The 26998-nt window shown below is 37.5% G+C and overlaps 1 protein-coding gene across 3 annotated transcripts in view; it reads left to right on the top strand.

The window, feature by feature from the left end:
• Positions 1-400: 400 nt before the first annotated feature.
• HEATR1 (HEAT repeat containing 1) overlaps positions 401-26998 on the top strand; it is a 47275-nt gene continuing 20677 nt past the window's right edge. For 2 of the 3 annotated variants that reach the window (XM_007435031.4, XM_088143822.1), the window contains exons 1-25: positions 401-574; positions 1384-1537; positions 2685-2901; positions 3487-3628; positions 4632-4733; positions 5586-5726; positions 8779-8990; positions 9763-9896; positions 10551-10659; positions 12040-12150; positions 14053-14170; positions 15056-15163; positions 16029-16124; positions 16905-16999; positions 17764-17975; positions 18625-18746; positions 19768-19968; positions 20376-20547; positions 20765-20913; positions 21148-21340; positions 22774-22946; positions 23992-24159; positions 25223-25462; positions 26087-26218; positions 26860-26966. In XM_007435031.4, the coding sequence (XP_007435093.1) occupies positions 1396-1537; positions 2685-2901; positions 3487-3628; positions 4632-4733; positions 5586-5726; positions 8779-8990; positions 9763-9896; positions 10551-10659; positions 12040-12150; positions 14053-14170; positions 15056-15163; positions 16029-16124; positions 16905-16999; positions 17764-17975; positions 18625-18746; positions 19768-19968; positions 20376-20547; positions 20765-20913; positions 21148-21340; positions 22774-22946; positions 23992-24159; positions 25223-25462; positions 26087-26218; positions 26860-26966 (3596 nt within the window). In that variant the 5' untranslated portion in view covers positions 401-574; positions 1384-1395. Of the gene's footprint in view, positions 575-745; positions 830-1383; positions 1538-2684; positions 2902-3486; positions 3629-4631; positions 4734-5585; positions 5727-8778; positions 8991-9762; positions 9897-10550; positions 10660-12039; positions 12151-14052; positions 14171-15055; positions 15164-16028; positions 16125-16904; positions 17000-17763; positions 17976-18624; positions 18747-19767; positions 19969-20375; positions 20548-20764; positions 20914-21147; positions 21341-22773; positions 22947-23991; positions 24160-25222; positions 25463-26086; positions 26219-26859; positions 26967-26998 lie in introns of all 3 variants that reach the window. The other variant, XM_088143832.1, reaches the window with a different exon arrangement.

Here is a 26998-nt window from a genome sequence, read left to right as displayed (position 1 = left end):
CACAATTAAAATCAAACCTCAAAAACAGTTAGAAATATAACTATCCACATTAATATAGTTTAAAAAATCAAACTATATAAAAAACTATATACATAAGCTATAATAATGCTTTGTCTAAGGTTTCAAGTATTCATACTTTTTTGTTTAACTTTTTTTTTTCTTTTCCGATGGAAAACGAAGTTAGCCTCGGAATCCTTCTACAGCGGCGTTTCTCAACCTTGAATTAATTCGCCAGCCAGCCGGGTGCAGATCAATTCGACACCTCACGGGGGCAGCCGAGAGCACCGATCAAAGCAAGGAAATTGCGGGGACGCTATCATATTCTTACCGCACTACAGCGGAAATGCTGGTGCTTAGCTTGTATTTCCGGGTCAAGGGGAAATGTTTGGTGAGTCTACTACCCACGTGGGAAGGAAACGAGGGGTCAGTTCGTCTCTTAGACCGTAACTCTGCTGTGCTCCCTGTGCTCCCTGCCCAGCTTCACACGCGTTCATCCTTCGGAGTTTCTGCTTGGACTGGCAGCTGATCCAGCTCCAGGGGCTCGGTCTCTGTCTCTGTCTGGACGGCACGCCAGGTATGTCTTCCTGCGCGGTCCCTTGGAGCATGCCGGCTGCATCGGCCTAGGTTTGCGTTGCAGGGGCTCCCTGCAAAGGGTGGGCGCCAGATTTCCGGGGGCAGTCAGGAGAGTGGCATAAATTTCCCCCTCCGCCGCTAAACCCACTTCCCGCCCCCCGTCTTACTATAGGGACACGGTCGGATGGCTGAAGATGAGGATTGCAGCTTGTCTGACTTCCACGAGGGGCTGAGCTGAATTTTGAATTTCTGTTAGGTTAGCAAACATAACAGCGTGCTCTCTTTCGTTGAATTGTGGTAGAATGCCTGAGTATACCCTGCTAATAGACTAACTAGTGGGGCTAGATTAATACACCCTATATGCCCTATCTGATGTTGGCTTAAGATGTGGTGTGGTGTGGTGTGGTGTGGTGTGGTGTGGTGTGGTGTGGTGTGTCCGTGTTTGATCTGGTTTGGTATTATTTACGAATCAGACAGTTGGTTCTTGTTCAGCAAATCATGCTTTAAGGCAATAGGATATAGTGTTGGCTTTCAATAATAATCAAAAAGTGAATAAATTAGGCCCATTGATTTATTGCCACTCAGCTGGTATAAAGCTGCAAATAAATGGTTTTGATAGACAATTCATCACTCTGATATTCTCCAGTAGTGTTGGACTGTATTTCCCATCTTTCTTCTCTATCACAGCATTGGCTGGATCTGATAAAAGTTGTACTTTAAGAAACCTGAAGATGCACCAGGTTAGGAAGACTGATTTAAAACTTGTTGCATCTGTGAAAGATTGTGATTGATTTTTTTTTTTCATGACAGGAGTGTGAAACAATGACATCCCTTGCACATCAGCTGAAGCGCCTTGCGCTTCCTCAGAATGATCCCAGCCTCTTGTCTCGAAGGGAAGCGGCTTCTTTGCTCTTTGATTGCAAAGAAGCTGCTAGTATTGACAGAGAGACTTTTTTTGCAATAGGTAAGTGTGGCCTTAAAAACATGGCCAAATATCAAATATAATCTTGGTAGCCCAGCACTCTGTACATTTGCCATTGATGCTTCCATTCCCTGGCTTGGGGCAGGGGCAAAATCTTCTCTCTGGTATTTTCCTCAGTTTTGAAATAGTTAAAAGAAAAAATAAATGATGCTGTTTCTGAATATCTTCATAAATAGCATGAAATCACAGATCATTCTTTCTGTTATGGTTGGATCAAGCACACAAATATGCTTACCAGGAATACATAAATAAGTAAATAAATCATGTGTGTTTGTGTATACACATACTGTGTGCACACACACACACAGACAATGCTTGTCCTGGTGAAAGCATTTGTGGATTATAGGTAAAATTATTTGTAAATTTGCTTTAAAGAAGGGTGAGACAATTACTGCCTTCAGTTTCCAGCATTTTCTATGTTCATGGATTACAAGATTAAGTGGGAAGTTATTTAAATTTAATCTTGTTTTATAATACACACATTGTAACAATATTAAAGAAATTGAATTCTCATGGATTATTATGTACATAGCTATCCACAGAAGGAAAATAAAACTTCGTTACAATAGCATACATCAGTAGTATGTTAAGAAATTAAGTAGGAACAAAATATATTATAGTCTTAATACAATTGCTGTACTGAAAATCCTTTTTCTGTGTAATTAGTTACTTACTAGCTTTAAGTCCTTGCCATCTATGCTCCATATGTCTGATGGGAATATATTCTTGCATTCTGTAAGCAGCAATTTATAATAAGCTTGTAGTCTGTATAAGGTGATTGATTAAAAAACACTTGGTTGTCAGAGAAGATCAGATGAGTAACATTATGTAGTAGGTTTAGTTAATACTGCCAGTTATTAGTAAATTAAAACTACTAAGTAATTAACTGAGTATAAAGCATAGTAGTTTGGGCAGCTCTAGAATGAATCAGCATTTTGAGAATGAAAATAGGACCTATTTGTAAGCTTGATTATGTCAACCTGCAGTTCTTTAAGTTTATGTGTTAGAACTATGTCATCCATACAACTTCATCTCCAGGAACACTCAGTGTAAAAAGATTTATTATTGTCTGCACTGGCTTTTTAAAAAGTGTGTTAGTTGCTAAAACTATTTCTGACAACTTTCATAGGGTGCACTGGCCTGGAGGAGCTGATTGGGATTGATCCGTCCTTTGAGGTATTTCAGACAACTCTTTTCAGTCAAATGTCTAAAGGATTCGAACGCAGTGTCCAAACTAAAGCAGTAAACCAGCAGCTAGATGAAAATATTTCATTGTTCCTGATTCACTTGTCTCCATATTTCATGCTTAAACCAGCACAGAAGTGTCTTGAGTGGCTGATTCACAGGTAATTCATTCATGCTTCTCTGATATCTTACTGCTTGTTGTGTGGATGTCCATAGGATTCAAGTGCCTCAGAGCATTCTCAGGGTGTGTTACTTTGAAACAGGACTTGGAACCACTGTAGACACCTATTTTTGGATTTAGTAACAAATATTTCATCATGAGGAATAGTATTTCCTTTTTCCTACAGGCCAAACTGGTTCCAAGGTATCTTTCTCCCTCTTCTCATGTTTTTTTCCCTTTTTTCCTAATCTTTCCTTTCCTGCTTATTAAACTGAAGTGTTCTTGCACGTCACATACTCTGTGTTTCTCGCCAGTGACTTTATCTGTCCTCCTAGTTTTAGTTCTCATCAGTCGAGTGATATCTCCTGTACTCACCAAAATAGTGAACTTCTCTAATTCAAACAAATCAACCAATCAGGGCTCCTGGACTATTATAAAAGATTTTAAGGAGGAAAACCTTTATACCAGTGCAAAGATGAAGGAGTCTAGCTTAGCAATTCAGTATCATAGATTGTATCATACTAGGTCCATAACTATCTGACATGGAAACTTCATTATGTAATTGTGTGTCTATGTTCTGATTTAGATTTCATATTCATCTATATAATCAAGACAGTTTGATTGGCTGTGTGTTGCCCTACCATGAGACAAAGTTGTTTGTGCGAGTTATCCAACTTTTAAAAATTAGTGACCCAACTCATAAATGGCATTGGCTGCATCCAATTCAGGTAAAGTAGTGAAAGATTATATATGAGGACCTCTGTATAATGCTGTCCATATTGCGCACAATGTTTCTGTGAAGCATGCTTACTTGTGTACCTGCCTCTTTTGCTTATTAGATATTTTACTTAAAATATTTACTTAAAGGTATATGAGCACAAATCAATTAATTTGAAATCAATTTGATCTGGAGCATTGTTCTTATACTTTTCCTTTTGCCTGTTTTATTTTCTGCTTTTTAAATCTTCTCAATGTTTTATGACTGCTGACCATTCAGTCAGCAGTTTTCAAGACCAAAAAAAAAAAATTCCCATATTCTTGTTTCTGATTTTAGGCTGAATTAGCTATTAGTAATAGCTAACCCTGCCTCTCAGCAGATCATAGCAGCATATATGGTGATACACACTCTCTCTTTAAAATAAAATCTTTATGGCAATTATTTGAGATAGGTTGCAGTGAAAAAGCAAGCACCCAGAGGCACCCAGTGAGCTTCATCTGGGGTTTCTCTAAACTAATTTATAGGATTTTCTGTCTCCTAATATGCATAGAATTGCACATATATTTGTGAAGTAATGCCTATGAATAAGTACTTTTGGGGTAGTTATATAACAAGTGATATGCATAAGTACAAGTAATTAGTCCTAATTTCACATAAATAGCATAGGATTATTTCTGAATAATGTATGAATTTATGGGTAAAAGGGGCATGTGGCAAAAATAACTTTATTTTTGAAAATATATATGCTTCAAGTAACTTTGAAGTTCTGAACTAAATACCATGAACTATGTTTTATTTCTATGTTTTTAAACTTGATTTTCTAGTTCAGTGTTTTTCAACCTTAGCAACTTTAAGACGTGTGGACTTCAACTCCCAGAATTCTCCAACCATTGCGCTTGCTGGGGAGTTCTGGGATTTGAAGTCGATACATCTTAAAGTGGCTGAGGTTGAGAAATGCATATCTACCTATATATCTTTATTCTTTTTTGTCTCTCTCTCTCTCTCTCTCACAGAAACCAGGAGTCCCTCTTGCACGGGGAACTTTGATTACACACTGCCACAAAGACTTGGGTTTCATGGATTTCTTATACAGCCTAGTGACCAAATCTGTAAAGGTTGGTGTACTGTTTCAATGCAGTGCCAGTGTGATACTCTTTCATGGATGGATGGATGGATGGATGGATGGATGGATGGATGGATGGATAGATAGATAGATAGATAGATAGATAGATAGATAGATAGATAGATAGATAGATAGATAGAATTCCATTAAATACTAAAAAGAAATTAGGACAGAGAAACTAACTGAACACAATAGGAATTATTGCAACTGAGTTCACATACTGAATAAAGCCAGCTTGTTAATTATTAAACTGTCCAACTACAGACATGTTTAGCCAGGCCAGCATGATTTTTTTTTCTCTCCTGAATGAGGTTATTTCTCTCTTGAATTCCTAATTTTAAACAGAGAAGTAGCATTCATCAGTCAAACATACAGTAATATTGCCTGTCTTTAGTCATATTCCACTGGGTACAATTGTCTACCACCCCCAAAATGAAAGGTCTCACATATCACCTTGTACTTCCCATGGGAGCTATGTACTATTTGCCATCTCCCTCACCAACATGACTGTCGATTAAATTTATATTTTGCCTTTTGTATAAGAGCTCAAGGTGGCATACATAGTGTTCCCTCCTCCCATTTTTCCCCACAGCAACATCCCTGTGTGGTGGATTGGTCTGAGAGAGTGGCTGGCCCAGAGTCACCCACTGAACTTCCACAGTTGAGGGTAGACTGCAGCCTGCATCTTCATGCTCCAACATGTTCGCTCTTACACCACACTGGTTGATGAACTCTGAACGTCTGAATCAGTATAGAGAAAACATATTGCAATTATAAAAGTAATGTTGTGGTTTGAGCTTTCTTCCTTGTATTACTATTTCAAGTATATTGTTCTTCCCTCTAGGTCTTTTCACAATATCCAGGGAGTTCATCACAGATGAGAGTCCTGCTTACTTTTTATGCCTCTACAGTTGTGTCTGCTCTTGGTGCCGTAGCAAGTGTGACAGATACCCTTGTCTCCAAATTGCTTCCATATATCCAAAAGGTACCTGATAACTCAGCTTTCCTTGGAACTGTTAATCTTTCTCTTTCAGTTGCAGCAGGTCATTTTGCAGACATTTGGAGGTACTTTTGGGTATGAGAACGAAGACTTCCCTTTCTCATAAGCAACAAGTTGAATGTTGGGCATGAGGGAAGGGGCTGTTAAAGTTTCCATGGCTTGCAGATGATGCACTATGATGTGAAATTGAACATCTGGTTTGATCAATGACAATCCCTGATATTTCATATTTATCAACTGTTGCTAGTTTCCTACAAATATTTGTATTTTCCTTATATTTGAATTGCATATTAAAGTTATTAGGTTTATATAATTGGATGTCTCAGAATTACAAAAGCTCCTGTACACTTAGCTCCTCCAGTTAATGAGCACAGCTCTGTCTTAGAATTGCAAGTGACCAGGAACTCTGGTTTATTTTTCACTTTAAGAAGCTATAAAGTCATAAACCATAATTTTTGTCATTATTATTACTTGTTGAGAGAGAAGCAAGAAGAGTTCCTGATTCACTTGTACAGTAATGCTAAAGAACATAGAATCATAGGGTTGGTTGGTATCTTGAAGATCACCTAGTTCAATCCTCTGCCCAGTATAAGAACCTATTACTGCAATCCCCAATAGAAAGCTATCCAGCCTCTGTTTAAATGCCTCCAGCAAAGGAGAGCCAACCTCCTCCTGCGGCATTCTTTTCCACTGTTGAACAGCTCTTCCCATTAGGAGACGTTTTGTGATATCCAATTGTAATTTACATCTCTTGTTTTTTTATCTTGCCTTCTGGAACAGCTCTGAACAATTCTGCCGTTTCCCTGCAATTTTCTCCAGGCTAAATACACCCAATGCCTCCAGTGGTTCCTCATGTTTTTCCTTCCAGGGCCTTTAGTATCTTAGTTACTCTCCTCAGAACATACTCCAGTTTTTCAATATCCTTCCTAAAATATGGTGCCTGGAACTGGGCACAATATTCTAGGTGTGATTTGATCAATGCAGAATAGAAGGGAACAATTATTTATTTTGATCTTCACACTGTCCTTTTACTGATACAGCCCAGGACTGCATTTGCTCTCTTTGTTGGCTCATGTTTAGCTTGTGATCCACTGAGAAACCCAGATCCTTTTTGGATATTCTGCTGCCCAATATGGTCCCCTCATCCTGTACTCATGCTTTTGATCTTTCCTACCCAAATCAAGGACTTTGCCTTTGTCCCTATAAAAATTCATCTTGTTGGTTTCTGCCCATTGTTCCAGCCTATCAAAATCATCTGAATCTTGATTCTGTGCTTTAAGGTATTGTTGTCCCTTTTGTGTGTCATCTGCAAATTTGATGATCATACCTTCTAACCCCTCATTCAAATCATTTATAAAGAAGTAGAACTGTATAGTGCTTGGAATGGATGCTTCCCACCATTTCATGTGGAATCATTGATGTGTGCTCCCTTGTTTGCTAAAACTTCATAGCGTTCCAGGCCAAGGGCTGCATTTTACCTTTGGGTGATGTACTGGGAATCATGCTGCAAAAAATAACAGGGCAAGCCACATTTGATTTTATTTCATTTATGTTTAAATTTAATAAAATTTAATTTAATTAATATGATTATTCTCCTGTTATGCATTTAATATTTCCCCCTCCTGTCATATTAAAAATGGGTCTCTGTTAAAGCTTTCTTTTTTGCTTTAGTGAATGCAGTATCGCTGTGTGTCACAGGTACACACAAACACACTCATAGTACTCACAGGGAGATATATACCTTATTATTAGCGCTTCCATAGAGTTTATTTCCTTAGTACTGAATTATTTGTTCTTCTTGTGATCCAAGATATTCTCAACAACTTTCTCTACCTGCAATTAACACTTTTTTTTTTCATCTTTTCTGATGGTCCACCTTTCACAGATATGTGTAACAACTGGGAAAGTCATGGCTTTGATAATACATTATCAATGTGATTTCTCTGTATTTTAATATTTTGTCTAGATCTGTTATAGTCTTCCTTTATTCCATGGCTAGTTACCATCTCTGTAGATTTTGAGGAAGATATAGATGATTACTACCTTCAACTTCACCTATTTGCGTTGGGATAATGTTGCTTGCTGATATAATCTTGGGGACTTTTAAATATTGAGAAAACAGATTAACTTTTGCACACTGTTCTTTCATCTTCACTGTTCATTCCTTAACTCTTTCTCACTTTGAGCTATCAAAGTGATATGAATAGCATATTTGAGGTTGTTGATATTTCTATTGGCAATTTTAATTCCAATTTCTGTTTCTTCAAGTCCTGCATTTCTGCTTATAAGATACCGTATTTTTCCGACTATAAGACGATACTTTTTTCTAAAATCCTTACCCTAAAAATTGAAGGGCGTCTTATTCAAGGAAGTCAGCCGAGGAGAGAACTGCCCAGTTGCAAAACTGCCCATACTTTGTTTCTGCAAAGAGGCTTCCTCCAATCACGAGCCTGATGTAACTGACGTCAGCTGATGCTGAACAAACCAATTAGAGGAAGGCTGTTTGCAGAGACAAGCTATCCGCAGTTTCACTCATGCTTGAATGTAATCAGTTATGCAAAAGAGCATGGAAATAGAGCTGCAGAGAGACGGTTTGGACCTCCTCCCACCGAGTGTATCAGGTCAATGTTAACTAATTACTAAAGAAAAATGTGTTCTGCACTATCTTTAAAATATTGATTTCTTAATTTGGGGTTGGAAAAGTGGGGGTCTTCTTGTACATGGGGGCGTCTTATTGATGGAAAAATACGGTAAATATATAAAGTGACACTATGCAGTCTTGGTGTATTTGTTTCCCAATTTTGAACCATTTAGTTGCTCCATAGACCATTCTAACTTGGTGTTTTGGCATACATTCAAGAGCCTTTCTATAATGAATAAAGCAAATATAGATATATTTTTGAAACTCCCAGGTCTTCCCCATTATCCAATGCTATTTTATAGGCATAAGTCTTTTATGGCATGCTGTGCAATATTACTTTCAAAGACTTTATACTGAAATTATCAAACATATTTTTACTCCCTTTCTTCACTGTAGGGTTTGAAATCATCCTTAGTGGATTACAGAGCTGCAACATATATGATTATCTGTCAATTAACTGTGAGGGTGACTATGGAAAAATCACTGGTTCATTCCTTGATGTTGCTGATTAGTAAGACTTTGACCAAAACACCTTCTCTTGTTAAAGATGGCCTAGGCTGCTTGATTGTCCTTCTACAGAGCCAAAAGGAAGAAGGACTTGGGGAAAAGTAAGGATAATGAATTTATTTTGTGTGGGTGGATGTGTTTTTCTGTCATCAGCAGCTGAAATAGTTTTAATAAATTGTATTTGGTGCAATTTATTTGTTTTTCGGTGCTTGTATTCTTTGCTTAAAAATGCAGTTTGTTTTCTCTATTAGTGGGAATTACAGATAAAGTTGAAAAGTACATTATAGATACATTTGAGGATTTGACACTATGATATTTAATAAGAAATTCAGCTTTTGATTTACTTAAAATGTATTTCATTGTTGAACTTGCAGAAACATTTTCACATATTGTTGGATGTAAAATGTACTCTAGAAACTCTTTTAAGATACCCTGGAGCATTTGTGGATTGCTTAACATCAGGGATTTCCTCTTTTAAGGGACCATATTAACAATTCCAGAGCTAAGAGCTAGGCTATCAGTGTTCTAGGAGGTCCCATTAAACTAGGTGCACAAACCAAGGTCAGGTTAGTTGCCAGAGTTGCCTTGGCCAGCTCAAAAGTAGAATTCTCAAAATTCACTGGACTCGAAGAATAAAATGGGACCATTTCCCAGCAAGACGTATAACTGGTTTTTAAAACTCATAACCTCACAGTATATATTTATCAAGCAAAATTTGATAAATTAATTTCAGAGAATTCAGTAGTTAATGTTTGTTATTGAAATGAATTATTTGAATAATTATTCTGTCAACTGAATACTAATTTGATGACTGAAAATTCTTAAAATGTAAGAAATACATTTTAGGATTACTATTATTGTTTTCTTATGCAGGCCATACGTTCATCTGTGTAATGTACCCAATCTGATTGCTACTCTTCATGAAATTTCAGCAATTCATGATGTCAGTCCATTTTTACATTACCTGCTACCCCACCTAGTTCATTCAGTTATTTATGGAAAGGCAGGTATGTTAATCTATTCTCTATTTCTTCTCTAATTGTATACATAAGGAAAATAAAACTATGCATGACAGAAAAAGGAGACAAGGAAAAGTTTTTGTCCATCTCTCAAAACATTAGGAGTAGGGACCATCCAGTGAAACTCACTGGAAGAAGATTTAGTACAGGCAGAAGAAGACTGTGAATAATTAACTGTGGAATTCATTACCACAAGATATGGTGATAGCCACTAACTCAGATAGCTTTAAAAGAGATTGGATAAATTGATGGAAGGCAGGTTGGTCAAGGACTATTAGCTTTATAGACCCAGTGTTAATTCCAAGTGGAAGGCTGGATCTTCCAAATACCAGCTGCAGGTAAATGGGATAGTGGTGATGGTATGTCCCTGTCTCCTGCTTGTAAGAACTCGAGAGCCATATGGTTGGTTGGTCATTCTGGGATGCAAAATGCTGGACTGAGTCTTGTCCTGATCCAGTAGGACTATTGTTACGTTCTTAGGTTCCGTTAATGAGATTTTGTTATTCTTTGTTTTAGAAGCATAATTCTTTGGATCAGTCAGAACAAAGTAAGGAACCTGTTGAAAGAGTTATATTCTGCTGTCCTAAATGATAAACACTCTGAGGCAGTCATTATTTCTTTATGGTATCTACTTGTTTTCAGAGACGGAAGAAGGATCCAACATGATTGAAAATCAAATCTATATAAAACATCTAGAAGCTATACTTACAACTATACCACTAGAAAAAGATTTGGACCATTTATTGGCCTGGTAAGCTAGGCTTTTTATTAAGCTAGTTGATTTCATATCCCTGATTTTCATGTCACAATTTAACTTGTCAGACATAGGATTCTATTGGTTAAGTGTTCTAGACCAGTGTTCCTTAATTTTTTTACTCTCAGGACCGCTTCTCACTTTAAAAAATTATGGGGGATGTGGGCTTTTGTTTCTATGGATTATATTTATCAATACAGGTAGTCCTCGTTTAGCGACCACAGTTGGGATCGGCAGCGGTTGCTAAGTGGGAAATCACATGACCATGACTATACTTTCCTTTTCCCCACTCCTCCACCTTTTGGAATCTCACCAAAGCACTGGGGTAGCCAGCTTGCAGCTGCTGCCTGTAACTGACAAGACTAATGAGTTTCACACCTTTGGCTTTTGTTTGCCTCCTAAGGTTTTTACTTCGGCTTCCCTTTTACCCACTCCCCCACCCTTTGGAATGTTCACCCTGGTGGTGGGATAATTAGCAGGAAGGGAATTAATGTGTGCATTTACATTCATTGGAGAGGGAGGGATTACAAGAGAATAAGCAGGCACACAGTGGGGAATACGCATTGAAAGGAATGCAGTGGTGCCAGCAACCCCAAGCACGCTTGGTGAGCACACTACCCAAACAGCCAGTGTATTCCCCATTGTGTGCCTGCTTATTCTCTTGTAATCCCTTCCTCTCCAATCTCTCTGCTGTGCAAGGGGGCAGGGAATAAAAACAACAGGTCAGGCACAGGACAGTGCATACTGACCATAATGGCAATCACGTGACTAAAGAACACTGTGAAGGTCGTAAATGTGAGCATTGGTTGTAAAGTTATTTTTTCATACCGTCGTAACTTTGAACAGTTGCTGAATGAGCCAGTCAGTAAGTGAGGTCTACCTATATTTACCATATTAAAAATTAAAATTGAAGCATTTGCTGTTGCTACCATTTCTCATGATTGTTTGATAGGATTTTAATATTATTTTTCAACATAGGCTGGCAAATAATTTTGATTTTGAGGACTCCTGAGAGGGTCTTGGGGAACCCCCCAGGGGTCCTGGGATCACACTTTAAGAAACACTGTTCTAGACCCTTCGCCTCCAAAATCTGTCACTGGAAATTGGAAACATATTTTAATTTCAGGTTATTTATTTGTTTATTATCATTATTTTGTAAATAAAACTAGCTCTATCTGTGAGACATGTTTTGGTGGGCTGGGTGGTGGTGGTGGTGGGTAGTTAGGAAATTTTTGTGTAGAAATTGGATACTTAAAAAAGAAGCAGTACTTCACATAATGTCTGTATTATTGAGTTTTCACATTCTTTGAGAAAGTTGTGAAAAACAATATTAGTTCTCTTTAAAAGGATAATTGCTTTCTTTTCTTACCATTTCAGTAAATTGCTGGAGGACTATATTTCCTATGGTGTAAAGAGTGATTCTGATCTTGCCAAAATAGCTGAAATTAATAAAGAGCTACTTCCTGTAATCAGACTTTTTGAAAGAAAGTAAGTAAAGAGAAATCACCAAATAAAACAGATATATACATATTAGCTAAAGTCACAAATATAAAACTGGTACTAGAATTAATATGTAAGTTTGTAACCTAGAAGTGTAAATCTGTGCTGTTTACATTTTATTCCACTGCACACTCTTACTGGGGGTGGAGATAAAGTATTTAGGCATAGGCCAAATAGATCAAAATTAACCTTTATTAAAGAAGATAACATTAAAAGAGGTCAAAATAGAGGTGAAGTCATATAATTAATGCTTTATTCCCAAGTTGTTTAAAGCTTGTCCAGATGATACATATTGCTGCTTCAATTTTCTTGGCCAAAACAGATTCTGCTCCCATTCTGAAGAATGGATAGATTCCAGAAACAAAGAGTCAAATCCATGCTGACCTCCACAGCAGTGGCTGTCCACATACAGCAAATCTCTCATCATTTTTCTGATCCTCTCTCAGTCTCTCCCCAAGAGCAGTGCCAGAACCAGATTGATTCCTCAGTGAGCCATGTGTACCATTGCATCTCTGTTCCCCAGCACTCCTCAGACCCCCAGATCGCCCCATCTGGCCTCAGCCAACACTGGCTGCTATACTGGCCAAGACAGGATTTAAAAAAAAAACAAAACTTCAGGGCAAGATGCAAGACAGCCCTTCAGTCAAGTTGCCTGGGAGAACACTGAATACTTGAAACAACTCAAAAGGATAGCATTCTATTCCATTCTCAAAGCAAACTTTCATTGGAATTCTCAGTATAGTTTTTACTCAAAGTATTTACTCATCCCAGTTGTCCACCCATTTCAAAGCAAACTTCAGAGGTAAATCAAAGTAGGCCATGGAATTTGATGTTTTAGTCTTCATATTCAGAAGGATACAACAATTACATCCCAGGCTTCTACTTGCATTCTACCCCACAACAACTTCAGTTCTAGTCTGGTGAAGGAACACTTAGAGCCCGCTAAGCTGTTACTCTGCTGCTGAAGATTGGGTTCAGAACTACCGTATGCAGACTTAACTGATTTTTATGTGTGACACCAATTATGGAACATAACTTTTGGCCTATCTTTTTACTGGGTTGATGTCTAAATTATGGTTTTGCTTTTAATGCCACACAAAATCTGGGGAGCTGGGCAGTAATCTATGTAAATAAATAGATGCAAGCAAACAATATAATGAGAACCAGAAGATACAGTAGGCTCCGATCCCTTATATTTTTCTTCAATTCATGCAGCTTCTATCATTTTTTATTTATTTAAAAGTGCATATCCTGTTAAGAACTTCATGGCAACATAACAACAAAAAGTTGAGGTAAATATTGTATAAAGATTGTTGAAAAAAGTAAAACTCAAAACAGCTATTAAAACACTAGAGGTGTCTTCTAGTAATGAGAGTGATTCCAAGCAGCAAGTTAAAAATCATTCAGTACAAACCATAATAATTATTAATAGCCCCAAAGCTCTCCTAATCAGGAAGGTTTTAGAACTTCAGAACTGGAGAGTCACACAAACCTCTAGGGAATGAAGAAAGAAAGAGTACTGAACATTGTGCTTCTTCCAGTTTCTGTCAGACTTTTCTATGTCAAGCGTGCTTTCTGATCTCTTAAATCCATATAATTGTCTATAGTGAGTTTCAGTGTTCTATTAATAGTCTGAAAATAGATTTATCTTCCCTGAAATATGTAATGTAAAATCCCTGAAAACAAGGATTAGTGATATGACATCTTCGAGATTTCCAAGAATGCTCTCAACTCCTCCCTCTGGTTGCTGAGATCTTGTACAAGAATGATGACATCTCACGAAATTTTGGCAGTCTTGTGGGACATCTTATAAGGTCTTAGCAATTGTGTGAGGTGAAATGCTTGGTTTTCCCAGACTACAGTATGGATTGCTTTCTTTGCCTATGGCAGATACTCCAGAACACTAGATTTGGTACTGGAGGAATATCTGAAGAACGTCAAAAATCAGAAGGAGCAAGAACTCTTCCACCAATTCATTTCTCTCTCAGTGAGTGGCGGTAAATACCAGGTAAGTCAGAGTCCTAAGACTGTAGTAATTAAGATTTCTTCTTTTTTATTGTCACTTCAGCATTAAGATCAGTGAGAGCATTTTGGTTAAAATTAATTCTGAATTGCAGTTTTCTTCTAACAGTATTGATGAAAAGAAGTGACCTTCTGATACATCTGAGTAAATTGTTGTTGAGATGTAATGATGTGAAAGATATTTAACCTGGTGTCATAGAGACTATAATGTCAGCAGACCATCTAGTTTGTATCCAGTGGCTATAAGAAGAATGTTCTTAATGCATATAGATCAGTGACATTCATTCTGTGTGAGGGGTTTTTCATAAAATCAGCACTGGTAGACAAAATTCCCACCAAAAGTTTAGCAACAGTTGACCACATCTTTGATGCATGGTGACAGTCAGAATCTTGGAGTATGGCATGAATTGAATAAATACTCTGGAATCTGCTGTCAGGATACGGCATTTAAACATGAGTTCCCCTTTATGTATGAATTGGAAAAGGTTGTTCAAAAAACCCAAAACAATCCAGGATCCATAAACCAATTTAAAATAGTTAAACACTTAATATTTAAAGCTGGCTTCTATTCCTGATTATTTTTGAAGTTATTCCTTATAGTCCCTGGTTCATTTAAGGGAAGCTGTATTTAACAGCTTCATCTTGGCTTGTTTCCCCACTCATGTAAAGGGAGGTGCATAATGAAGAGTATAGACTGGCAGCAAATTATGGTATAGATAAACTATTTACTGTTTTTTTCCCGATGTATGTCTATGTGTTCATATATAATTGCACATTTAAGTATAGAAAACGACTAAGGAATAAGCTCCCTGAAGTTTCAGGGGAGTGGATGTAGAACTGCAGCCTGATTAATTGTACATTGTATTCCTAGTTTCTAGAAGATTCAAATACCTCTCTGCTCCTTAGTTTGAATCATCCACAGCCAGCAGTGAGAGTCCTGGCTGTCCAGCATTTGAAAGAAATCATTGAAACATCAAAGGTTGGTTGTCCTTCATCTCTTTGTTTGGTTCCTATTTCTAACTTTTTCCAGAAATTTTAATATGCTTTCATTAAGCCAGAAAGCACTATTGCTAGTGGTGACAAAAATGGGGTATTTGCAGCAGGGTGCCCAGCTTTCATCACTTTGAGGGCCGCACCAAGTTTTGCAGGGCATATCAAGGACTGCACTTGGGTGAAGCCAGGACACATTTTTGGGTGGTGTTTCAGATATTTTGAGCGAAATCGATACCTTTAAAAGGAAATATAAGATTTGAGATTCCCATTTTGTCCCTCAAACTCTGCAAACATTTAAAAAAGCAAAGAACAACCCACAGATTTTGCCCCCATCCACTCTGGGGTGGCTCTGGAGCCCCATATTGCCTTCAGGTTGTTCTTTTTGTGCCTCTTATTTATAGTAATCCAAAGTAATTTCTCATTACTTCTTTCGCATTGAATCTACATTGTATATTCCATTGCGTAGCTGTCTGTCAGGACTGTTACATTTCCACTGGCTTCATGTTGACTAAATAAAAGACGATATTTTATAAACTTGAGCAATAATTGGGAAAGGTCACTGCTACAAACATGGTAACATCAGAAAAACGTTTGCCCTCATTTGTACTCCCCAGTTATCATGCACTGTACATGATGTATATCTACAAAGCTGGAAATGGGTGTCTAGAACAGTCTTTAGCTGCCATGTATAAGAAGGATTAACATTACTTTATGAATGGTGCAGCCATAATTCCTATGATTCCTTCATTTATAACTTAATGCCATGTATAACTATTATTATTTAAATGTATCTGTATGTAGAAAAGATTGATTTTTCCCAGAAATGATGAATTCATGATTTTTATTTTTAGGAGGGCTTTGATGACTCTTTCATACAAGAAGCAATTGTGGCACGACTGAAAGATGATAATTTAGAGGTGGTTATGTCATCTCTTCATACACTGGATGTAAGTCTTAATCCATTGGAAGGCCAAAAATATGTGGTATTCTGAATTAGTCAACAATGAATTAGCAGTTGCGTTGGTTAGAATTTTCTCCAGGAGCTTAAGGCAGCATAGCATTCCCTCCCATTTGATCCCCCTGAAGGTGAGAAAGAATGATTGTGATGGTTGAGGTTCCATTGCTGAGGAGGGACTTGAACCTATGTCTCCTTTAGTCCTGTTCCAACATTTTAACTCTGCACCACCCTGGCATGGCACCCATCTCTAGAAAAGAATTACTAGGGGTTCACCTGTAATAAAATCATAGTATGTTAAAGCAGACTCCTGGCTTCTGCTCTTTGGGTGACATTCTGTATTGTTATGGGAATATTGCAGTCCGCGGAAAGTTTGAATATGTAGTGTAGTGCTTTAAATTAGTACTGCCTGAGATAAAATCTGGGGAGGGAAAACTTGAAGCCAAGAGAACAGATCAGATATTCACCTTATTCCAGACAAGCAGGTTAGCTCCAATCTCAGTAAGCTGTATCAACAAAATTAAGATTTTTCTAAGAGATAAAAAAACCCTTAAGGCATACAAAATAATTTAAAATAGAAACCCGTAATCACCAAGTCTCTTTTGATGCTATATTCGTTCATATTATATTAAAAACATCCTTTCTTTTTAAAAAATGCATGTGAATTTTTTTGGGTAGGATTCTGCGTTAAATTGCTCTTTTTGTTCATATATATGTATTTTATGTAATTTTATGCATACAATGCAGACATTATTTGTATACTTTATTCTAGAGTGTCTTGGTTCATTTGAATACATTTGATGAACAAATTGTCCTCAGTCTGTTGTCTCTGTTTGAAAGAGCTGATCTCTCAAAGGATGAAAAATGGTAAGTGATAATTTTTACATCTTTCTGTTTAGATTTCATTTTAATAGTTAGAATTTTTTCCCTTCATATAGAACCTTTGTTTCAAGTGCTCTATTTTTTTTTTCCAAATTACTAGATAGGTAAAAAATGCCATTTAAGTTTTTACCTTCTGTTTTTTGTAAGGTAGTTGTCGATTTAATTAGTATATGATTTGTTTTATTCTGGCAGCCAACTGCATTATAGAATCTATGTATGTATGTGTTAGAATCAGTTAATTCATTAGACGTGCAAGAGCTTTTGCAATGATAAGCAGTTAGTTACGTGATTCTTCCATTTAATATAACTGAGATTTGTGTTTTGGAGCAGAAGGTTGCCTCATGAAATGCAAAAATATGTTAATAAGCTTAATAATATATTCACTGTTAAAGAAGATAGGATGGCACTAAACAATGGTAGTTGCCTTTGGCAGCTAATTTTGAACACCATGAAAGAACAGTAAATTATTAATTACTGTTGCTACCTTTGTACTGCCAGCGAAGGGGAAATAGGTTACAGTAGTATACCAACCTGGGTACCAACATGACTTTGACTTTAATATCATGCTCCTTCAGAGAGAGGAACGTTGTCTGCTCTTTCTCAGGCAGCAACAATGTAATGGAAATATATTTAGTTGCCACAAGAAGTACAGTCATAACAAAACGTTAAAGATTGTTTTAGGGTGGGCAACACTTGGTTATAGAGGCGTAATCTAAACATGTCCGTTCTTCTTCCCATGTACTTGCTAGGTGCAAAACTCTAGAAATGGTACTATGTCTTTTAATGAAAGTGGATACTTTTAAGAATAATAAAGATCTCTTCAATCAGTTAGTCCTACAGCTACTACCTTTTCTGGTCATAACCAACAATGATCTAGAATCTGCTGAAGGGAGAGTAGCAATTCGCATAACAGAGTCCAGTCTTTGTTCTCTTCATCCTTTGTTGAAAGGTTGGCCAGAAGGTAAGCAATCGAATTATTTCTAAAGGGTGGCATAGTCACTCTATTTTTCTTTCAGTGTTACTTACAGTACTTTTGTAAGAAAAAAATAGAAGCACAAGTCAGAAAGGAAGGAGAACTTTTGTTTCACATTTCTGATCATGTGTGTTTGAAATCAGGCTGGGTCAAAACAAAATCCAAGTGGCATGACTGTCCAGTGGTTACTTAAACTGCAGACATGCTGATGCAGAGATGCAATTCTCGTTTGCTCAATGGCCTCCTCAGACTTTGCGTGGTATAGTGAAGGCCACACTCCAAAAGTGGATAGGGCTGAAAGCCAGTAGTTGGGGGTTGGAACTCAGCCTTTCATCTGAATAACCAGGATTGTATTGTCAATTTGTAGGTAATGTTACTAATACTCTTCAGAACTGCATACATTTTCTACATTTATTGTGGGTTCTTTTTCAATAAATAGTTATTTTGCAGTATCATTTTTTGTGTGTGTAAGTAGAATGATACCCTCCATTTTTCCCATCATATGAACTTTAAAATCAAAGTGCATATTCCTTTAAAACCTTTCCCTCTCTGTAGCCAACAACAGTTTCAAAAGGTTTAACCAGTCTCCCACTTTGATTTCCCTTTCTGTTTTTATGTTGTTATTGTCCTGAAATAGTTTTCCAAGAGGTGATTAATGCAGCTAAGTCAGGAGACTTGCCTGGTGTATCTAACGCAAAACTGCTGGACCTCTTGTCCAAGAACCTGATTTCAGAAGATTCTTCCTTCATGTCAGAAATGGTATGCATGGAGTTTACATCATCTGCTGTATAGTATTCTCAGATTCTCAGACCAGCAGGTTTAAAGAGTGTTTGACTTAAGTGACATGACAATAAAGCAGAGCAGCCAGGGGTTCTGTATGTGTTACATCACATTGGTGGGTATTTTAAACATTGACACCCCAATTTAATGAGACATGTAGAATTTTCACATTTCACCGATGTGAAAGAAAAATGCAAAATGAATACATGTGACCAAACCTTGAGTCAGCTAGCTCAGTACATCCTGTTTTTAAAGTAGCATCTCTGAGTGATTCAGTTTATAATCCTGCCAAGCTATAAATCCTGCATCTCTAATTGAAAAGAATCTTGAATAAAGAACTGAAAATGTTTCTCTGCAAAGCATATGCTCATGTGATATAACCTCATTGCCCTTTTCACCATTAGAAGAGGTTTGTAGAAATCCCCCAAGCAGGCCATGGTACAATTACATCTTCTCACCTATATCCCCAGCAACTATTGTTTAGAAGAGACCTTTGTTGATTTCAAGCATTAACTATATGGTCTTAATAGCCCATTGGTTACTTTTAATCGACTAGCCCATTGCTGCTGAAAACATGCTCTCCTCTCTGAAATCTTCCTTTTCAAGATAAAGTGCTTGGTCGAACTCTTGGACTAGAGCTTCCCCCAGAGGGGAAATGGCTGTAGTTTAGTATCAGAGCATATGTAGAAGATTCCAGGATTAACTCTCAGATTCTTTGGTATCCCTAAGCAGACTTGTGCTTAAAACCCAGGGGAGCTGCTACCCACCAAGATAGACAATACTAAATTAGGTTCTCCTATAATTTAACATGGCATACAACAACTTTGTATGTTTACCATATTTTATTTATTAAAGCCAATGTCTCCATATAGTGTATTTTTAAAAAAAAAAGACACAGAAGATCTAAAATGTTTGCAGAATGCTAGGCATTTTTCAAAATAATCCATTTCTCAAAAGTCAGGAATAATAGAAACTGACTCTCTATTGTTTCCCATTCAAGGTGGAAGGTTTCATCAGTCTTATTGAGAAGGAATCTCCTACTGGAAAGCAGAAGCTAACAGGCCATATTATAAGTTTCGTTCTTGTCCAGTCTTGTTACAGTTGCTCCCAAATGGAAGAGTGTCATTTATTCCTGGCTTTAAGGATCTTCCATGTTTTGAGTAAAAAAATGGACAGATTTAAAGACAACTGCCCTTTGGAGGTGAGAGCTTTGATTTTAAAATTGCAGCTTCAGTCAGAAGCCTTTTTTTGACCCATTCAGCTCTAGATTTGTGTACATATACTGAGTTCAGTTCTGTTGACTTAGGAGAGGTATTGCATGTTATAGGCCTCTTGGGTAGGGAAAAGGAACTCCTGCATTTTACAGAGCATAGCAAAAAGGCAAGGTAAAGTTGAAGGTCAGAATGTCAATTATGGAAAGTAGCATGTAGTGACAATAAAAAAATAAGGATCAAGGATAGAGTAAGACTGGTGAGCTCCCCACACGTAGCATTATATGGAAGATTAAGGAAGGCAGAAATCTAAGGGCCAGTAAAGGTATTTGGCCCTCAAAATGCTAGAAGCATTCCTTGACAATGCAGTAGCTCAGAAGTTCTGTTTCATTTTCAGAATTTTTCTGCTGAGTTCCCATCTGGGAGTGAACTTTTCTGGGACCTGTTATCAACGTACATACAAAAACTAAACATTCAGGCAGCTGTTGATCTTGAAGATGCCATGCTGCTCATCATTTTGTTGAGAAGTTTTATTGAAGGGCTAGTCTCTCCAAGTTCCTTCTTGAAAGGTACATTTTTGATTGCTGGAGATTTGAACATTTGAAAAGTTCACCATGCAGTTGCTTTACTTGTTGAAGTGCTACTCTGAAACTTGATCACAGAAGTAGTCGGCATTTCTGTTTGTGACCTGAAGAAAGTTGTTGCTGTAGTTTAATTTGGTTTTCTTTAGTTTCAGAAGATGCTTTTGCTACAACCACTAATTGCTGCTTCTGTGTATTCCTACAGATGAGGTCTGGTGGAATCCCGAAACTTTAAATGCGAACAGTAAAGACTATTTGCACCTGCTGTTGGGACTGTTTGATATTGTTGTCTGTGGAGCAAGTGAGGGGCTCTATGCTGGTCATTTTCGGGCAATGATGCGACTTCTGTTTGAGGTACATTTTTCATACATAAATATACAGTCTGAAAGGAGAAAACTTCTTGTTATTATTCTGATTTAGGCAACTCTGAATAGTTTGTTTTGTTGAGATTTTACAGTGAGATTGTATTCTGGGATCCCGTCGAAGTCAAATGTGGGTGTTTCTCTTTTCAAAGCCACAAAAAACAAAAGGCAACTGGACTCTCCAAAAACTGCGCATTAACTGCTTCCTTTTTATCATTATCTGAAGGTACATTTGAAAGGACCAGAGCATCAATTTAGATTTCTCTCCATTTTGTGGACTTACAGCTACAACTTGTGCAATCAGCTGAATTTTGTGGTGGATGCTGTGCTGCATACTCGTGCATTGTACATAGGATGTGCTATGCTTGAATCTCAACCCAAGCAGAAAAAAAGGCAGTTGGTGTCAACTGCATCTCCAGGTATTGTGTGATGATCTTTGGGATATTTCCCAAGCTCACCTCTTGTTGTTGTAGCATCAGTCAATTGCCTTATAAGCTCTCCAGAAAAATTAAGGGAAAATTAACACTAATTTCTTTCCTGTCTTTCAAGCTATCTACCCTTACAAGAAGTTTTATATAATTTCTGTTTCTTTGCAGAGGGGGTTTTATTTTGATAACTATACTTTTTGGTAATTTTGCTAAAAGAAAGACAGACTGGCAGTTTTAGGGTAGAAAATGGTCATACAGATCCCGTAGAATCACCACTGTTCCACAGAAAAGGGAAACAATTCTTGTAAACTGAAACCCCAAATTCTGGGAGCAGTATACCTTCTTATACAGTTCAGTGGCTATCAAGTATGGCTTAAGGCTTATCTTGCTTTTCTAAAGACTGGCAGAGTTGTAAGTTAGCAGCTGTGGAGATGGGGATACATAGGTGCCCACCAAGTTTTTATTTCACTTGGCAGCACTCTCTAAAAATTACAGAAAATTCCTTTGTTTTTCCATTGGTTGGTTAAACAACTGCAAAGTATGTAACTGCAAAACTCTGGAATTTCTAAATAGACCTCTGTTGGCTTGGTTGGACTATTCTCATAGGCAGTTTTGAAGAATTTACATGGCACATGTCTGTAATAAAAAGTGGGCAATGGAGGTGATATGCAGCAAAATCAGTTCCTTTCACTCATTTGGGTTAGGGAATGTCCTAAATACCAAATACTGAACAAAGGAAACATTCCAAATACTGTTCCATTTATCTGGGCTACTAAAGATTACATTTATCATATTATATATTATCATATATTATATTATTATAGATTTATTAAAGGTTACATTTATTATCAGTCTAAGTATAATAGTCTATATTTCCATATTCATGGGTTGAGATGCAGAAAATAATCTCAGACATAAATGATACTGTAACAAAACTACAAGTAGTCCTCAGGTTATGTCCTTAATTGAGACTGGAATTTCCATCACTAAGCAAAGTGGTCATTAAGCAAAAGGTCATGTGAGCACGCTGCTTAGCGACAGCAGTTCTGGCAGTCCAGATTGAGGTCGTTAGGCCAGAACTGTGTGGTCGTTAGGCCAGGACCTCATGCTTCTCCTGTCCTGCACAAACTCCCCCAACCACCTATTTTCCCCTCATCTCTGGCCTTTTGGCCACCCTGCACTCAAAGGGCTGTGGGGGTTCGAATTAGAAATAGAGAAGACCTTCTCAGTGGGCCCTGCATTGAAGTCCTGAGGATCTAAATTCTTTATGGCAGCAGGGAGGGTGCAGGCAGATTGCTTCTCTCCAGCAGCACAATCAAGTTGTTTCTCAGGGTAGGAGTTTTCATCATGGGTAGTTAATAAATCTAAGTTTATTTGGAACTTTTTTAAAAACAACAACTGTTCTCCCTATTTGCACTTTCCAGTAATTGTATCTCTGTTGATCAATTTGGGAAGTCCTGTGAGTGAAATCCGAAGAGCTTCTCTCAAATGCCTTCGTTCCTTAAGTGGAATAGAAGAATCCATATTTCATCCTGTGCTTCAGAGTTTCATGAAGAAAGCTGAGGAAATAACATGTGACTCAACTTACGTTATCCAGGTAAGCTTAGATGAAAGTATGATGTTGCCTGCTTTTACATCTGAGATTTTCCATATTTGTGCCCTTCTGATGGGTCGGTCACTAAAAGCTCTGCTTTTGTGGTCTGCTGGGACGCAGGATTGTTAAAGGAAGTCTCGTCAGAGACTAGGAAGTATCTTTGCTTCCTCTCAGGAGACCATCTTCTATTTTCTCTGGGAAAGACTATAAATTATCATGGCCTGCAGGCCAATATGAACAAATTATTTTGCTTTGTTGGCCTTTCTTGCAAATGCACAATGGGTGGTTGGAGGCATCTTCACGTAGGCGACTGTTTTATAGTGTCTTGACTAGTGGGCAGTCTAATTTAGCATTATCAACAATCTCTGATATTCTTGGCAGGAGTTTTTCCAGCCCTTCCCAGAGATGCCAGAAATAGAATCTGAAAACTTTTTTATGCAGAACATGCTTTCTCCCACTGATCTATAGCCTCTTCCTCCCAGTTGCCTCTCTCACATGATGTTCTCCGTGCAGCTGCAGTATTTCACATCCAACTGAATGGGATGCTAATTGGATAGGCTTGTGGTTTGCCCTGCTAATTATTTTTGCAGGATTTCACATTTTTGCTTCAATTGCCAGGGAAAGCATTGAGGGAAAGCACATTTTGTATGGCTCAGTGGGTGCTTTGAAATGTAGATTAATATGCCTCAAAGCTCTGACTGGTATTTTTGGGGTCAAGAATAGTAAGTGGCAGCAGCAGAAGATGCCAGGGCAGATGCAGAGCAAAATGTAGAGGACCTCTTATGGGGCCACTACTTTCATGGGTAGCCAGAAATTCGTATCAGTGTGCTAAAGGATTGTTCACCTCTTCTTTTACTTTAGGTAGTATTTTTGTTTTATAGATACATGTGCATAAAAGTTCATGCGTAGCATGAAAATGCACATGCAGTAGTTGCAGTACATTTTCAATACTTTTCTCCTTCAATTAGAAATACAGATAGGTAGACAGGCAGACAGACAGACATTAATGACTCTTTGGTGTCTTTTTCCCACTTTCTTTATAATCTAGGTCCTTGGTGATCTCTTTGGAGGAGAACCTACTCAACTGAAGCAAAAAGCCAAACAACAGAAACTGACAGAAGCATTGACAGCATTACTTGAATGTGTCCAAGCACTCAAATGTCCTTCCTATATTGCAAAAAACCTGATGAAAATTCTTCACAAAGTCAATGGCAGTGTGGGTGAAATACGTGATATTAAAGTTGGGAAAATACCCTGATCCAGCCAAATTTTTGTGTTGTTTTTCTGCAGAGCAAGGCCTTATTTATAGCCTATCTTAGTTTTGTTCCCCAGAAACAGTTTGATTAAATTAAAATATTTACAAAATAGAACTTTTTCTATCCCTTTCCGTACTATTTGAATAAGACTTAAAATGCCAAGACATATAGAAGGGTTTCAACTTGCCATGGGCATGATTATTGTTGCCAGAAATACCTTTAGTGCAAAAGAAGGCAACCAAGTGCTATCCAGGCTGTTTATATGACAACTTACCATCTTTGGCCATTAGCCATGTTGTCTGGGGCTGGTAGCAATTAAAAACCAGAATTTCTAGAGGCCACCAAGTTGTCTATATCTGCTCTAAAGGGAGGTCCTTCCAGAATGAGACACCTTATTAAAGAATAATCAGCTGACTGTGATGTATACCAAGTGCTCTGAGAAATATATCTGCAGAAGTTCTTAAGAGACTTGTCTTCAGATGATTTGCATGCCTAGCTTACTACTTTTTATGTTAGTAGGCTGGAATAGTTTTCCTAGGAGGAGGATTGAATGATACATTTATCAGAGAAATCTTTTTCCTACCAAAGTTTATAGAGTATTTAGAATTTTGAAGAAAATGGAGGAAAGAAAGAAGTGGAGAAATAGAAGGTAGTCGAAAGAAACATAGGGCCGTGGGAGAGTCTGAGAATACTTTTTGTTGAATTGAATATACAGTTGTCTGAATTTATCTAAATGTTACCAAAATGTGGATGTTAATCCATAATCAGATACTAATAAGGTCTCTTATTTCATTGCCAAATAGTATTCAGTACTCTGAATGATTAAGATTTTGCTCATTGATTAATAGACAAGGATGGAAAGCAGTATTTTGGTGAAATATGTGCTTGCATTATACACATTTAGAAATGTGACTTTCTCTCCTTGAACACATCTATAAATGTAATACAAAACAAGTTTTGTAACCATAAGTTTGTTAAAGTTTTGGCTGACTTAAAAAAACATCTTTTTCATGTTTTTTCCAGGCGGTGCTTATTAGCCTGCTGCCCGTCCTAAATCAGTTATTGGAGAAAGCTTTTGGCACAGAACAGATGTTGAAAGATGAAACCCTTCTTTTGCATCTCATTCTTGGGAAATACAATGAGCACTCTGCAGCACTCCTTTGCACAAATCAAGAGTGTTTACATCTGTTCATCAAAGCTTTTCATGCCTCGCAGGAAGTGTACAAGGGACTTCATCCTTTTCAGATTATAGCTCTTGGACAGGTAAGATTTCGTATGACCAATTTTCCCTAGAATCACAATAAATGTTAGCATAGGCTGCCTTCTTGAGCACAAACATTCCTCTTCTGTTTGTCATAAACATTCTTCCAGTTGCTTTCTGAACAGAGAGTTGATAATTGGGTTTTGCTCCAATTTCCTTTTATATTTTTGCCCTCTAATAAATGAGTTGCATATGCACCATAGCTCTACTAAGGAAAAAAGTACAGAAAGTCTGCTTCCAGCAGGAGCCAGGTAGAAGAAAAAGATTCTCATTTGCTGCAGAAGGATCCTTTTGGTACGTTTCTTTTTGTTGATGTAAATTGTAGATAAACTTGGTTTTTTCTGTTAAATGTTTCTTTATTTCCCATTGTGCCATCAAGTTATAATGCAGCTCTCTGTAAATTAGAGAACACAGGGTATACATCTAATCCTGAAAGCCAATGGCCAGCCAGTTGAACAAAGATTAGAAAAAGCCAGATTCAAATTGTATTTGGGAATGAATTCACAAGGTATCATGTGGAAGTTCTGTATTTCCTTATCTGTGCACTGGAGATAATGCTGACCTTTCTTTCAAAATGTAATGAATATAAAAGGTTTGTACTACTCATTTATTTTTATTATTTCTAGATTACAAAACCTTTCTTTGCTGCATTGCCAGATAGGAAGATACAGCAAAGGATTCTGGGAGTTCTTTTTGACTTACTCCTCAATTGTAAAAATCCACATTGTGCCCAGACAATCAGCAGTGTATTTAAAGGGGTAAGATAGTCTTAATCTCTCTGAATAATGAGACTCTGATTCCTCTGGATAAGTAGAACAGGATTATTTATTCATTTGTTTCTGTGTCAATTTTGTATCTTGCCCTAATAACATAGTTGACTCACAGGGATTATAGCATCATAACTTGATTACATTTAACAACTTTATTGTGTTCAGTATAGGAGCTAACTAAAACATATGTTGTTACAGAGAATCAAAACACAAAGTAATTTATAGGAATAGTTTGCGAAATTAGTAACATGCTGTATGATGTGTGCATTGCTTTTATCAAAAGCATTTCAGAAAACTTACTTTTGTAAAAACAAAAAATAGTTTCTGGTTTTAAGCAAAGAATTGTGGTTGTTTATTCAGTAGACAGCTAAGCTGTTCTGTCCTTAGAGGTGCCGAATTCATAAGGAACATTCTTCGTAGTCCTTCCCTTCAAACACAAATTGCCATGCTTTCTTTCTCGACCAGCATGCAGGCATGACACACTCCAGTTGGCAGCAGGATGGCCAGATCATATTGGCCAGATCATATTCTGCAATTGGGCTGTGCACGTTTTGGGCTATGTATGCACGATAGATTGTGAGGTGTGATGTGCTATAAATCTTTAAAACAAAATCTACTATATTGTTTAGATTTCAGTTGATGCTGAGCAGATTAGTATCGAACTTGAACCTCTACCTAAAATCAAGAATGTGGCTACAGTTCACCAGACAAGAAGGCAGAAAATGCAGCAGCAGAGGTAAAATGGGTGGGAAATGTAAATGCCGTGTA

Source organism: Python bivittatus, unplaced genomic scaffold, assembly GCF_059951505.1.
Source record: "Python bivittatus isolate LINGU-HERP-01145 unplaced genomic scaffold, Pbiv_v1 ctg000020_np1212, whole genome shotgun sequence".
NCBI lineage: Eukaryota > Metazoa > Chordata > Lepidosauria > Squamata > Pythonidae > Python > Python bivittatus.
Note: the sequence above shows the minus strand (reverse complement) of the source record. Positions and strands in the feature narration are given on the sequence as shown.